Raw genomic sequence first — 14,340 nt, forward strand, 5'->3', positions numbered from 1 at the left:
CATCCATCACCAAGGATTCTTCAATAAAAGGATGGAGCCAATCCTGCCTTTGGGAAGGGTGGAGGCCAGATACAGTTGCCTTTTTTTTTTTTTTTTTTTTTTTTTTTTTTTGCTGAGAAGGGGGTCTCCCTTCCCCATGGATCAGTGCCTCAGCCAGCAGGGCTGTAAATACTATTACTGCCCATAAAGCTACCCAGCTCTCCTCCAAAACCTGCTCAGACATTTGACTCAAGTGACCCCCTGGCACCCACAGATCCCATGGGAACAGGTGGCTTGGGGGCTGCTATTGCTGCAGCATGCCCATGGTGGGGACAGCCTGCCCTGCTATCTGTGCTTCCTTGCTCCTTGTGCTGCCACCAAAGTGTGGGGTGGCTTCCCAGGAGTCCACAGAATGAGTGGCCTCCAGACCTTGGCAGTGCCAGCTCGCCTGTGACATGTGCCTTGCAGATCCACCCTGTATCAGATCAGTGTGTCCCAGAGCCTGAACTGAGCTATCCCACGCTCAAACTAATTCATACTCAGGAAATCCAGCTCCCCAAAAAGGAAAGAAAATTACTTTAATTTGTTAATTTTGTCCTCCTAGCAGGGTAGCTGGGATGCCTGAGGAGGTGAGGGTGTGTTCCTTGTCCTCCCCAGGCAGAGCAGGCTGTTTCAGAAGCATGCGGAGCCGGTTTAGTTTCTGAGCTCTGCTATCCCCATCTGCAGAGCCAGCACGTTACTGCAACAGTGTTCAGCCCCACCAGCTCCGGGCTTGCCTCAGCAGGAAATGCATCCTGGTGAATACAGCACACAAAATATTTGTGTACATCTATTTCTGCAAGAGCCTACAAAAGCAAGGGCTTGAAAACTACAGGCCAGCTCTGTTTTTCCACATTAGTGAGGTTTAAAGGTTTTTCCATGAGGCTTAAACTTAAGAGCTGGGCCAAATACAACTCTTGCTGGAGAGTGGGGCAGCCAAATTTTCTAGTGGGGATACCTAGAGCTGGATATGCAATGTTTCCATGTATGCAGGTGCTTTGGAGATGTGGCTCATGTGCTCCCCCTTCCCAGCATTGATGCCTATTCTCCTGCTGCTCTGTTTTGCTGAGGCTTTTCAGCAAGACCTCGGACTTGGTGACAAGCACTAAACTTCTCTGTGGCATGAAAACCATTTAAGCACTAAGCTGCCCTCGGCTTTAGCGAGATGACTCTGAGGATCTCGGCACAGCCCCTGTCAGGAGGCAGAGGGAAGGAGAAATGAATAAATCCTCTGGTGGGGCCAATTTCTCTCAATGTGACACTGTTCCTGCTGGAATTAAATGGGCAAGTCCTGAATTCTCTTGAGAGTGGTGGGCCATTTCTCTGACCACCAAACAGCCATGAAACCTGGATCTGGTCCATGATAGGAAAAACTAGTCCCTTGCTCAGAGACATCCTCTCCAGCAGAAAAATTGCTGGGCCCAACAAAGCCCCTGCTGTGCAAGTCCCCAGCTCTGCCATGCGCTGGGGCACTTCACCCTGGCTAAGAGCTCCCAATAACAGGGCACCCACGCGCAGGGGGCTCATGAGATCTTTCAAGAAGGTTTTTTTTTGACACCAGTACTGTGGAACAAGCAGAAGAACCTCCCAGGCAGCTGCAGACCCTGGGCAAGCCTTTTGGAACAGTGTTGTCCTCCTCAGAGCTGAGGTCCCTGCCTGGCCATCCCCACCTGGCAGCAGAGCATCCCACACAGCCACTGCTGTGAGGGAACAGGATGGCAGGGGGAAAGCTGACACATCCCCCAGCAGCATGGTTGTTGGGGGAGGACAGAGGAGTGGCCCTGCCGCTGTTTAACCTTCTGGGGCTTGTCTGCCAGAGAAAAGCTTAGAAAGAGGAGAGAGATTGTAGATAGAGAACGGGATTGGTGGGGCTGGAGATGCAGGGGACTGCAGCAGCCTTAGATTTTATCTGCACCTCTGCAAGGCTTGATGACCTTGGAATCCCAATCAACAGTTGTTAATAAATGCAGGGAAGAAGCGTGAGGGTTAAAGGCAGAACATCAGCAGGGCACCAGGGGAGCCTCTTACAGATGAGGGTACTCAGGGCTGTCACTATGTACTCTAATACCACCGCGAGCATATAAGCTTAGCAGCTCCCTTTCTCTTACCCACTGCTTTTGGACAGCAGTGGGAACAGAGGGCATTCCCAAAGGCCTGGAAATCCCTGCCAGATCCCTGTCAGCTGCATTGGCTCCTGGGTACCACTGGCTCCTGGGAACCTGGGTTCCTGTGCTGCACCCCTTAAAGGGATGGAGCTGAGCCCAACTCAGGGGAAGGTGGGAAGAGGCTGGAGGAAGCTGCAGACATGAGAGCATGAAATTCTCAGCTCTTCCTTTCACTCTTGGTCTCTCCTGGAAATATTCAGCCCCCAGGACTGCTCCTCTGTGTGCCCCTTACCACCACGCATGGTCTGGACCCATTCCTTCACTGTGTTTCATCTGTGTCAGCAGGAGCTCTTCTTCTTTGGAAGGAGCTGGAGAAAAGCTGGGGGCAGGCTGGGGAAAAAAAGCCTTTAGAGTGTCACTGGAGAGCAAGCAGGAACTCAAAGCCTTGGGACCTCATTCCAGAGCCACAATTGCTCCCTGCTGTGTCCTGTCTCCTCCTCACCTCTGGTCTGCCAAAACCTGACTTTTGCTCAGCCCAGCATTTCAGTCCCAGCCATTACAATGACAAGGGTGATAAGAGATTCTTATCACAGTGCTCAGAATCGATTTGAAGCTGAGCCCCTTTCCTGCACTCCTCCTCCTTCTCATCTTGTGGAGCAGCAGTCGGCGCTGCACAGGGACTCAGCAGCTGGGTTTGCTGGAGAGCAGAGATGACAGCTCAGGGTTCAGATCCCTCTGGAGATACATCCCTCAGCCTAGCAGCTCCAGCTAGCACACATCCCTCAGCTGGAGACAGAGCATGGGAATGGAGCCAGGACGCCTGGGCTCCTTCCTGACACACATCTGGGGGAGACCTGCTCAGGGTCCCCCGCCTGCAGGAGGGACAATGCAGCTCCACATCCTTGGAGGACATTGTAAGCCTCTGTCCAACAGGATTTGAGTAAAAAGTATGGTTTCCCAGCTGAGGCAGGAGCTTTTTTCTCTTCCTTATGCTTGGGTGAAAGGAAGGTAAAGATCCTGCTGACCTCACAAGAGAGACAGAGCATCCTGCAGTCCTGAGTCTCAAGCCTGGGGCTCACTGCATGCTGTTTTACTCCAATCTTCCAAAGAGCTCTTCCTGTCTACAGCTTAGTGCGGCCTGCCTTTGTTGGGATCTTCTCCTGATCCTACCCACACACCCATGCCTGAGGGGGACATATCCTGCCCTCCTGTGAGTGGCTTATGGGGACAACATCTGGGGAGAAGACATTCCCTGCTGGTAGAGCAAGGGGCTTCTAGGCTGGAGAGGGTGTCTGTAAGGCCAGTAACAGCAAAACTGCCAGCATCCCCTCAGCATCACTGCAAGCTGCTGTCCCATCCCCTGCCCACAGGCTCTCTGTGTGTGTCTCTCTCAGAGCAAACAGAGACTGCACACAAGTTTCAGCAATGTTTGGGCTGATTTTACACAGCTGCCTTGTCTTTTGATCTCGGTCTGCAGCCACTGCCTCCACCATTTAGAAAAACTTAGTCCCTCCCACCAGCATTAAAGGGCAGCCAGATCCCTTCTTGGAGAGCCCTCCAATACACCAGCACAGGCTTTCACATTTCAGTTTCCCCCTTCTCATCTGTGACATGGCCAGCATAGTCCTGTCTGTTCAGGAGGGAAGGCAGAGGACCTGGCAGCACAACTGCCCTGGGCAGCTGACACTGCAGCTCCCCAATTTTTGGGGGTGCCTTGGCTCAAATGCATGAACCCACTCTTTGCTGCACACCTGCAAAGAAGAACCTCAGCCACTGGTGGGGAAACTGAGATAGGGTGGGCTGTAGGCTTGCACAGCCACACAGCACAGCTGCTGAGGGAACTGAGATATCCTGGAACGGGGCTGCTGAGAGGACCAAGACAACCTGGTCTGAACTCAAATGAGAAGCCTCAGTTCCTTTTGGAACCTTGTAGTCCCAGCAGCTCTGGTCATGCAGATGTTGCAAATCCTCCATTTCCTCCCAGAACCATCTCTGGGAAGGGCAAAAGAACAAGGCAGCAGCAGGGGAAGCATCTGAACAATCAGGGCTTGTGTGGAGATGAAGAAAGGCCCTTCTTGTTGGCGGGTGCAGTTGGGGCGAGGCCGGGGGCATCGCAGGATGGCACCCCAGGTACTCCAGCTGTGCCAACTCTCCAGCCCAACAGAGAGGGGGCTGTTGTGGGCCCAGCCCCGGCACAGGGTGTCACCGCCTGCCTTGGTTAGCAGAGATGCTCTCTCTTTGTGCCTGCTGGTTTCTGCTCTGCTGACCCGCTTTGCTCCATCAGCTGGCACCATCCATCACCTCTGGCAGCTGCGTCAATTCCAGGGCTCCGCAATGCCATTCCCCAGGGGAAAAAGCACATTTTTTTAAGGGAAAGGAGGAGTATTTTCTCTCCTGGCATGCTGCAAGGCTCCCTTCCTCTGCTCCTCAGAGACATCTAATGCTCAGTCCAGCCCAGGGACAGGGGCACAGCATGTGACGGCATTCTTCATTCTGCCCAGCTCCAGCCTTCCCACTGGAAAGCAGGGCCAGAAGGGTCGCAAGTACCTGCAGTGATCCTGGGGCTGATGCACACTGGCCCTGTCAGGAGCTGGGAGAAAACAGTCTGGCAGTGGCCCAGCCCTTCGTACAGTGCCTTATCAGGACTGGCTGCAACAGCAGCAGCTCAGGGAAGGTGCTGTTTCCTATGTCCCGTGCCAGATGGTGGTGGTGGAGCCAGGGTGCCAGGGGCAGCTGCAAGCTGGGTCAGCTGCAGGATCTGGTATGAGAATGGACCAGGGTGTATTCACACCTCTGTCCCTGAAAACCCTCTCCAGGAGGTGGCGAGTTTAGAGCATATGCTGGCAGCAATGCCCCATGACTGAGTGCTCACCAAAGGCCACAGTGCTGGAGGGTACCTATAGCTGAGTGGTGGGAAAAAATAAGACAACCTTCATCGCTTCCTCCCTGCTTCCCCGGGCCAGGGTCAGCCCTGCAGTGCTGGATGTTGCCCCAACTCTCCCCAGCCTCAGCTCACTGTCCTGAGGTCCAGATGTGGGACAGGACCTGACCATTTTATCAGGGCTCTCTGCCTCTGTCTCAGCAGTCCCACCTCAGCAACAGAAACATATGCCTCTTCAATCAATACTCAGCTCTTAATAGTCCTGACAATTCACAAGAAAACAGGGGCATTAAACGTTAATTATATCTATTTGGATTCAAAAAAATTTATTACTGGAGTTAATTACAGCCGGAGTAATAAAAAGGTGCAGAGGCGCTGCTGTTCTGTGGGGTGAGCAGGACTGAACAGCCCCGGCCACCCCAAACTGTTGCTGGGCAAGGATGGAGGGATGTCCCTTGCCATGCCCACCACATGGCAGGACACTGCTCCCTGGAAAGGGACTGCCATGGGAAGGGGCTGTGTGGGGGCTGTGTGGGGGCTGTGCAGAGCCAGCGGCGGAGTCTCGGGGCGCACGGCAGGTACTTGCTTAGCTGTTGTGCTGTTGGGACCCGGGCTGCCCCAGCCTGTGGGCTTCTAATTTACTGCTTTCCTTTTACCGTAAAACTGAAAGGGGAAGGTGCACCCTTTAATCACTGCCTTCGGGGCCCCGCCTGAAACCACACAGAGACCAAGCGAAGGCTAGGAGTTAATGCTCCTTCCGACACCTTTTTATGATTCACGGGCCTGACCTTGAGCCATAAACCGCTCAACCTCCCCGCCACACTGCCAGTATTTACAGCCTGCAGGGGCCATTGCACGCAGGCACCGATGCAGATCCACGGCCAGCCGCACACGCTGGCACAGGTACGCAGCTGGGGATGCAGCAGGGATGCAGCCAGAGATGCACAGGCTGGGATGGCAGCATGTCCAACATGGCCATGTGGATGGGCAGCCACGGATGCACCCTAACACAGCACTGGAGATGGAGATGCACCCAGTGCACTCATGGATCTCTGCTTACACACACCTGTGTGTGCACAGGTAAATGCACCAAGGTGCCTTCAGCGGGCAGCCCCTGCAGACACACATCAGAGCATGTTCCATGCAGGGACCTGGGCACCCAGGTACCCACTGCCTGGGCATTGGACACTGCACCATGGTGGGTCTTTCTGTTTGTTGCAGCAGGGCAGGGGCACAAGCACTGTAGACATTGCTCCACAGGAAAAGGCCAGGATGAGCTGGCACACCACAACCCCCACAGTGTGTCCCCCCCTCCCCAGCAGGAGGAACATCTGCTGCATCAAGAACCCTCAGTGGCACTCCAGAGGTAGGTCCTGGCATCAGGACTTGTCCCACTGCATCCCACTTGCTCAGAGATGAGACCTACAAAAGCCTACGCTGGTCCAAACTGGAGCAGACTAAAGTCTACGGGTCAAAGCAAAGGGGTTCAGGTCAGCACGCTCCTTGCTTTATGCCTCAGTTTCCCCACCACTGCAGCAGGAAAAATAATCCTGACCTATCATGTTTGCATGGAGTTGGGAGGCCGAGCTTGTTAATGTTTGCGAAGTGGGTTTGGCTCCTGTGATAGAGCAAGCCAGAAATGTGAAGGTCATTATTATTAGTGGGATTAAAGCAGCTGAACCCAGAGCAAGGGGTACAGGGGAACACAGCGCTCGTGTCGAAGCAGTAACAAATCGCACACATGCGTAACCTCAGAGCACCTTCTAATACTTCTGCAAAAAAAAACCCCAAAAATAATACCCTCCATGAATGCAAACAGGACTGAGACAGGCTGTTCCTGGAGACACCCAGAGCCTGTCAGTGCTCACTCAGTACATGCCCAACGAGGCCACAGGCCCATAAGCATCACTTGCCAAGACAGCTCACCTGGTCCTCACTAGGATCAGAACCTTCTCCTATGCCCCCACTGGGGCATCATGGCACTGGACAACTTACCAAATACAAGCCTCCTTTTTTTTTTTTCCCCAAGTTTACAGGTTGTCTAATTTTTTGCTTTCCTCCTTGCAAAACAAAAGAGGGAAAAAACACCCTTATCTCAGAAAGCAGAGTTCAGGAAAAAGCTACTGGTCTTTTGGACTTGGTGAGTCCCCACTGGTAGCCTTGCTTGTCACAGAGAATTTATCAGCCAAACACAGTGCTGGTATAATGTGCTATATAACTTGTGGATAAACAAACTTCAGCATGATAAATGCCCTGCTTTGAAGCCATAAAGTTATTAGCTGGTGGCTGTTAGCTACTGCTTAGCATGGGACATGCTCCTTCCGTTAACCCCTGGATGCCCTACCTGCACTCAGAACCCCAGGGAGATCTCTGGAGGGCACCTCCACACATCAGGAAAGCACAGAGGGATCTGATGGGCAGGGATGCTTCTGCTGACATCTGTGCACATTGTACTTGGTGCAAAGGCTGAGTGAGGGGAATGTTTGCTAGGAATGAGGCTATGAATGCTGGCAGCTCCTTGCTGTCCTATTTGAGCACTTTGGTAGCTCCTCTCCTTCCCTCTGCCCCTCAAGAGGCAAATGCAGACGGGAGCAGGGCTGGGACAGTTAGGCATGTACTCACAGCTCAGACCTTCTGGGTGTGTACCATTTCAGAGATGGGCTAAGATGGGGTGGGAGCAAGTCAGCATCCCTCCAGTCCCAGGTCACCTCCTTTAGGTGAAGGGCTGCTGAGGACTCTAAAGTAAAAGCCCAAAATTTTTCTGGCACCAGCCAGGCAGCGCACTCCAGTGAGGTGTTTAGAGTTCCCTCTGCTGCCTGCAGTGCATGGCTGCTTGCAGCTCCTGGTAAGCACAGCCTTGCTGGAGGCTAGGAGAGGCTGGAGAAGCAGAGCTGTGTCCCAGGGCCAGCACTGCTGGAGATGGTTGATCAGCACCACAAAACCAGCAGTGCCACGGCTCCTGCCAGCACCACACCTGTGGAGCACCCTCCACTGCACACAGCCAGGCTGTGACACCCACCAAGGACCTCTGCTCCCCCAGGCCACCTCCTGCTCTTGCCCTACTGGACCAAGGAAGGGAGCTGGGCACGCTAAGGATTGTATCAGGTCTCCAACATTCAGCCCAAGGCACGGACAGATTTATGCAGCAGTGTGACAACTTTTTGGACACACACAGCCTGAAGCCCTGGAGCTGTAGTGGGAGATGGTGGTGCCCAGGCATCAGCTACCCTCCACTTGCTATCCCTTTCCCAGTAAAACCACTCCTGCAAGGCAGAAGTGGGTACTTCAGCAGGGCCAGCTGAGGGGCAGCAAGACTCAGGGCTGCCTCAGAGCCTGCTCCTCATTTGAAGTCCTGCGTTGAAGAAACTTGTAATTAGAGTCCTGAGTATTAATTAATCTCCGTGACCCTCCTCTCATTCTCCTTCCACCCCTCCCACAGCTCAGGAGGTCAGCCTGGATTATTAACACAGGCAAGCAGAGGATGGCAGGCTCACTGGGTGGGTTGGCAGACCTTGGGCCACATTCCTGAGTTCAGAGCAGCCAAAGGCACCATGTCCCTGCCTAACAGCATGACTTCCCTTTCCTGTCTCCTCTCTCTTGGCTGAGTTTGATAGGGGTCATCTCACTTGGGCACAGTCAGCACTTTGGGGATAGCATTCAATGAGCTGAAACATCCCAGAATGAGCAGAGTTGCTTCTATGGTAACTTGGTCTGCACAGTCCTTTGCAGGGTGACTGAGAGCAGACTCCTGCATCCCAGAGCCTTGGATGAGCCTTGCTAGAGACAACTTACCCTTGGAGACCTCTCAGCATGATGGAGAGGAGAGAAGCAATCACAAGCTAAAACATCACTGAAAGGTCTTCAAACATCCCATCTCTGCTCATTCAGGTCTCGCTTGGGTCTTTAAGAGCCTCAGCATTATAAAGACATTGCTGGAGCATGGAGAGGACATGGACACCCTTTGTACAACACAGCTCTTCCATCCCAGGGCTGCCCATGCTGCTTGGGGTATGGACACAGTTCCTGGGATGGCCAGACTCCCTGGAAAGACGCTGCCACAACCAAAGGGCTGATACACTACAAAGAGCTGCCACAGACCAAGGGAACAAGATATGAAATAAATCCAAACTTTTCTGACTCCCTCATAACCACCAACTGCTTCCCTCATCTGATTTTTTCCTCTTTTCTGCTGCAGCAATAAAAAGGGGAAAATCAACATCCAAATGATCTTGTTTATGGCGACTAAATAAGCTGCATGTGCTTAATCCGTTAGAGTTTAATGAATTTACGACTTGCTCTGGAATTTGACAAGGGCTGTAAAAGAGTAATTAACATTTATCAGTGTGTTTTTTACACACACCCCACCCTCCTCCCGCCTCCCTTCCCTCCTCCTGCCGCCTGTCGCAAAGCAGCACCGGGTATCGGGGGGAATATAAAAGTGATCAATTAATTCTTAATAATCTCAGGGAAAGATTGTAGAGTCACAGTATGAACTCAGGGAGTGTCAATAAACATGCCAAAGGTTGGTCCCCCCCTTCCTGGCGCTGCTGCAGAGGAATGTGGGCAGCCAGGGAGGGGATGGGGCTGCAGGGGCGGTGCTTTGGTGGACCAGCCCTGCACCCCTTTCCTTCTCTGTCACACTCCACTGCCCTCCAGATCAGCTTTCTGTCACTGACACAGGGGCCTCTGTGACAGGATGAAAGTGAGCGAGGGGCTGGTGACCAGCGGGGTCCCATCTAACAGAGCAGTGGTGGTGATTTGGAAACACAACCCCAGCTGCTAACTGTGCTAGTCAATAGCTCTGTCCTAATAGACCTGAACCTGTTGGGAGGGAGCCCAAACTCCCCACCCTGGTCACAAGGCAGCTGAACATCTGCTTAGATATAGAGTTGCCCGACTGTCACCCTTTTGTCACTCAGAACAGGCGGCTGCTGCTGTTTCAGCTGTACTAGACATGAGGGGTACGTCCCTGCTGGCCCCCAAGACAAGCAAGGGGAGTCACACCTTGCTTGTGCCCAGCCCTTCCAGCTGCTCAGCTGCTGTGGAGCAGGGAGGCAAGCAGGGATGCAATTTGGGGGCTCAAAGGGACAAGCCCAGGCTTCCCCCACCAGTTCCAGGGTGGCTGAGCAGGATCTCAGTATCCCAGGAGATTCCTGTGCTGGGAGCCCAGTGTGCTCTGCCTTGGGCCACCTCCCTTGGCAGCCCTGGGAAGCAAAGGCAGAAAGAGCCATGGCCATCACCTTCCTGGTAGGTAAGACAGACATGTCCCCTGCTTCTGTGACTGCAGCATCCTGCCCCCAGCAGCAGCCTTGGCGTGCATGTGTGTGACCAGGCTGTGGGGAAGCTGCATGACTGGACATCCATCAGGGAAGAGAAGGGTCAGTGGTCCTGGGGGCCACCAGGCTCCATGGAGGAGACAGAGAAACATCTGGGCTTGGCTGTGGGGCAGAGGGTCCTGGAGACCCACAAACAAAAGCTCAATATGATAAATCCTCAGAGGTTTGAGACTGTCCGGGCATCTCCTCTGGACAGAAACAAATTCTCCCTGTCTAACATAATAGCCCAGAAATAAGTGATGAGACAGGAATGGAGAGGGCTGGATGCAGGGAGTCTGGAAAATCTCTGCCCAACCCCACGCAGAGCACTGGTGGGGGTGGGAGGTGGAGGCAGCGATATCCTTCCAGCAGGCTGAGATCCCTGTGCCAGGTACACCTGCCAGCTGGATGGGGTAAACTTGGGATTTCTTGTGAGGTGGGAGTTGTTCAAGCCAGCCTGAAACAGCTGAGTGCAGGAGAGGCAGGGATGAGAAAGGGAAAGTAACAGGATGACCTCGACTTTATGTCACCTTGACTGGTTTGAATCCAGCTGGCTGGCCTGGGCTGTGGGGCTGGGCAGGGAGCAGAGCTGGTGGGGAGTGGGGCTGAGCCCTCATGCAGGGCAAGGGAGTGAGTGAGGGGGGCTGCAGCAGAGTCACTCTGCATGGCCAAATCATCAGACAGCACCAGACCCCACCAGCCTCTGAGCGAGAGTCTGCAACCTTGGGCAGGATTGTAGCACCAGGGGCTGCACAGAAGTGGCACAGATGCACCTGGGCGGGACAAACGGAGGCATGGGGAGGGGTTTCAGGCCACCGGGACTGGTCCCAGCGCACCAACATCTGCTCTGCTCACTAGACAGCAGGTCTAGGTCTCCATTGCATGAGTGGTTTAGCCAACATCCACAGCTAAGGCTGCCAAAATCACTCAGGAAACACTCAGGAATCACTCAGAAAACAGCGCCAGTTGCTCTTGCAGTACTCTGCACTGCTGTCCAGGCTGCACCACAGACCCCCTGCATGACCTCTGCATCTCCCCTCTGCTGGAGGAGAGGTTGCTGTGTGGGGCAGTGAGGGGGCAGAGGGGCACTGCACTCCCCCTGCCTGGGCTGGCTCAGATGCCCCCGTGTCAGCCTGTCTAAACAGCACCTCCCCCTGCAGAGAACTCGCACTGGGGGTCGGCAGCTCAGCGTCTCTGGGATTTGTCACAGTGTTCCTGGAATTACCAAACAGCAGCTTGGAACAGACATCCCAAAGGGTTGGGCCAACCAGACCCACCATCACCCAGCTGCTGGAAAAGCAGCCCCTGGGCTGAGGTGACTCAGGTGGCATTGGGCAGGTCCTCCCTGGCCACTGCCACACTGCCTCACACCAGGCACATGATTTCACCTCTGTGCAAGGCTGGAATCCCCCCCACCTTCCCCTGGTGTAAAGGCAGCGCAATTCAGAGAAAGAGCCAGGCTGTGATGGGCGATGCCTGGCCAACGTTTGCTGCTTTGCAGAGGCACCTAAGGGATCAGAGACAGCCTGGCCGTGCCCCAGCCTTGCTCCACTCAGATGCTGCTGACTGTTGTGGCAAAGAGCATTTATCCAGCTGCATCCCCAGTTTCTCCTGCTTTCCATTTCCCTTTTCTGTCACTCAGGTGTGACAATTTTAATACCCATCAATAATAAGGTGGATGGTAACTGTAACAGAATGTGCAGCCCCATGTTGTCTTTTTTCCATCTGAACAGTCCCACTTCAGGTGGCGGAAGAGCTGGAAGGAGTTAAAAGGAGACCCCCCCGTGCCCCCACAGGTCCTCTAAATGCCCTGTCCAAGGTTTTAAGCCCATAAGCACTGGTGTTAAGGATGATTTTAAGCCATGATTATAAGAAATCTATTGATCCTTTTGACTCTATAATGACAGAATAACCATTTTAATAAAACACCTATTAATCATGCATTAACCCTTCTTAGCTATTTATACACTGAATACCAAATCAACAAAGGTGTTCAAATTTCTAGGAGGTTTTTTGGAGGGGGAGAGAGAGGAGATTTCTTTAGATAACAACAACAACAAGAAGAAAATAATGCAAACTTACAGAGGGGGAGAGTTAAAATCATACGATGAGTGGCAGTTGCAGACGCCTGGGGCCCTCTTTGGTTGTCGCTTCTATCTGGCAATCAATTGACAAGAAATTGAGATTATGAAACATTGTGCCTATGATCAAAAGAGGTGGGCATACTTCCCCCATCTGAGGCCAAATCTCCACTCCCCCAAGGGAACTAACATCAGGGAACACCAGTAATTTGGCCTTCGGCAGGTGCTGACACCAATTTTAGTGTGAATGTGTCCACCAGCCCCATGGGTCTTTATGGCAACCTTGGAGCAAGGTTGCAACACCCTAAAGGTGGATCCTACTGGAGCATCTAAGAGAGGGACTTCATCTTTTTATGTGAGAGACTTCACCTGGAGCAACAGCATAGAAAGAACAGGAAATTAGGAAAGCAAGCGCTCCACCAGCTCAGGCCAGTTGGGAATGGGCACGGATTGTCCACCCCCTCTCCTTGCCCTTCCTTGGAACCCACAGCATCAGCGTGGAATGGTTCAGCTTGAAGGCCTGGACTGGCACAGCCCTGGGGCCTCTTGTGGAAGTGCTGGAGAGGGGGCAGACGGGGCTTCCTTCTGCCCCAACCGTTGCAGCCTCAGAAACCACAAAGTCCCCGGGTGCATTAGGAACCGCCTGGAGGCCAGAGCTTCCTGCAGGTGCCCCACGCTCATGAATCACACCTTGTCAGGGCCTGGGGTGCCCAACGGCTGGGTGACTGCTGACATGCCCAGGGAGTCCTGCCCTGGGATGCACCTGCCTCCCCACCAAGCCATCCCAGCCAGGCAAGGGTTAAGCAGGCATTAATCACACTGTTTGAGAGACATTTCAAAGCCTCTTCCAAATATTATAAAAAATGTCTTTAATCATCTAATAGCGTGAACTCCTCTGATGATGGATGGAAAGAAGTCGCCTCTCTCCTCCTGATCCTAACAGATGAGGCTGAAGAGCTGCTGCTCTTGGGGAGGGGGGGAAAGTTGGGGAGGGGGCTTGGAGAAGAGAAGGACATTTCTCAACCTCCCACCAGAGCAGTTATAAATATGAGGTCATACAGCAAGAGATGATAACACATTAAGGGCTCTTGAGATATTAGTCTGTCAGCCTCGTTAGACACAGCCAATTTGGGGCTGACTGCGTAATTAGAGGCTGGGGTACCCATAACTCATTGGTGTTTATATGGTAGGAAGGGGCTCCAGTCACCATCACCCTCAGCACTCTGAGAAGCCATCTTCATCAAGCATTAAACCCCACTCCCTGCTGCAAATATAATCCTTCTGCACCCAGTAAAAACTGCTCCTGCTTCCCTCCTCCTGCCCTTCCCACTAAGCCTAGAACCCATTGCATGCTCAGTGCACCCACCCTCACCTCTCCCCTCCCTTCTAGCTGGGGAACAGGGTTATGACTTGGCCAAGGTACCCCAAGGTAGTTAGTGAACAAGTGGAAAAGTCCTGGCTCCCTTCCTGTGGAACAGCCCATGGTGAGCAGTCCATGCTTGGCTCTGCAAGGGACTGCATCCCCCAAGAGCCCCTAGACAACCTCCACAGCAAGTCTGACCTGCACCCTTCTGCCCTCCAGGGAATAGCTCCAGGCTGGGCTGGAAACAGCTTGGACAAAAGTGGTTCTGGGAAAGACTGAGCAGAAGTAAGTCCAAGGAAAGGCAAAAACATGCAAGAACACCAGGAGAGTTTGTCACTCCTGCCCTGCTGTGAGCATCCCCATGCTTGGTGGGGAAGCTGGTGAGGAGCTGGGCTTTCTGTGTGTTCTCCAGTTTCTCTTCTCAGTTCTGCCTAGGTGGCAGTGAGCACCAATATGCACAGGCACTTCCCAGCCAAACCAGCCAAAAATTTGGACAAGTGAAACAGGGAAGGGGAGTGTTTCCCTTATGAAACTGAGCTGAACAAAGGCTCTGCAAGTGCCAGCCTTGACTCAACAG

At 53.2% G+C, this 14,340-nt stretch overlaps 1 protein-coding gene across 1 annotated transcript in view; it reads right to left on the reverse strand.

The window, feature by feature from the left end:
• The window catches only part of RNF220 (ring finger protein 220), a 217,791-nt gene that overhangs the window by 116,868 nt on the left and 86,583 nt on the right, over positions 1-14,340 (reverse strand). Inside the window, exon 3 of the mRNA XM_084211595.1 lies at positions 12,402-12,476. Coding sequence (XP_084067721.1) covers positions 12,402-12,476 — 75 coding nt within the window. The remainder of the gene's footprint in view (positions 1-12,401; positions 12,477-14,340) is intronic.

This window comes from Fringilla coelebs, assembly GCF_963513975.1.
Source record: "Fringilla coelebs genome assembly, chromosome: 9".
Lineage (NCBI taxonomy): Eukaryota > Metazoa > Chordata > Aves > Passeriformes > Fringillidae > Fringilla > Fringilla coelebs.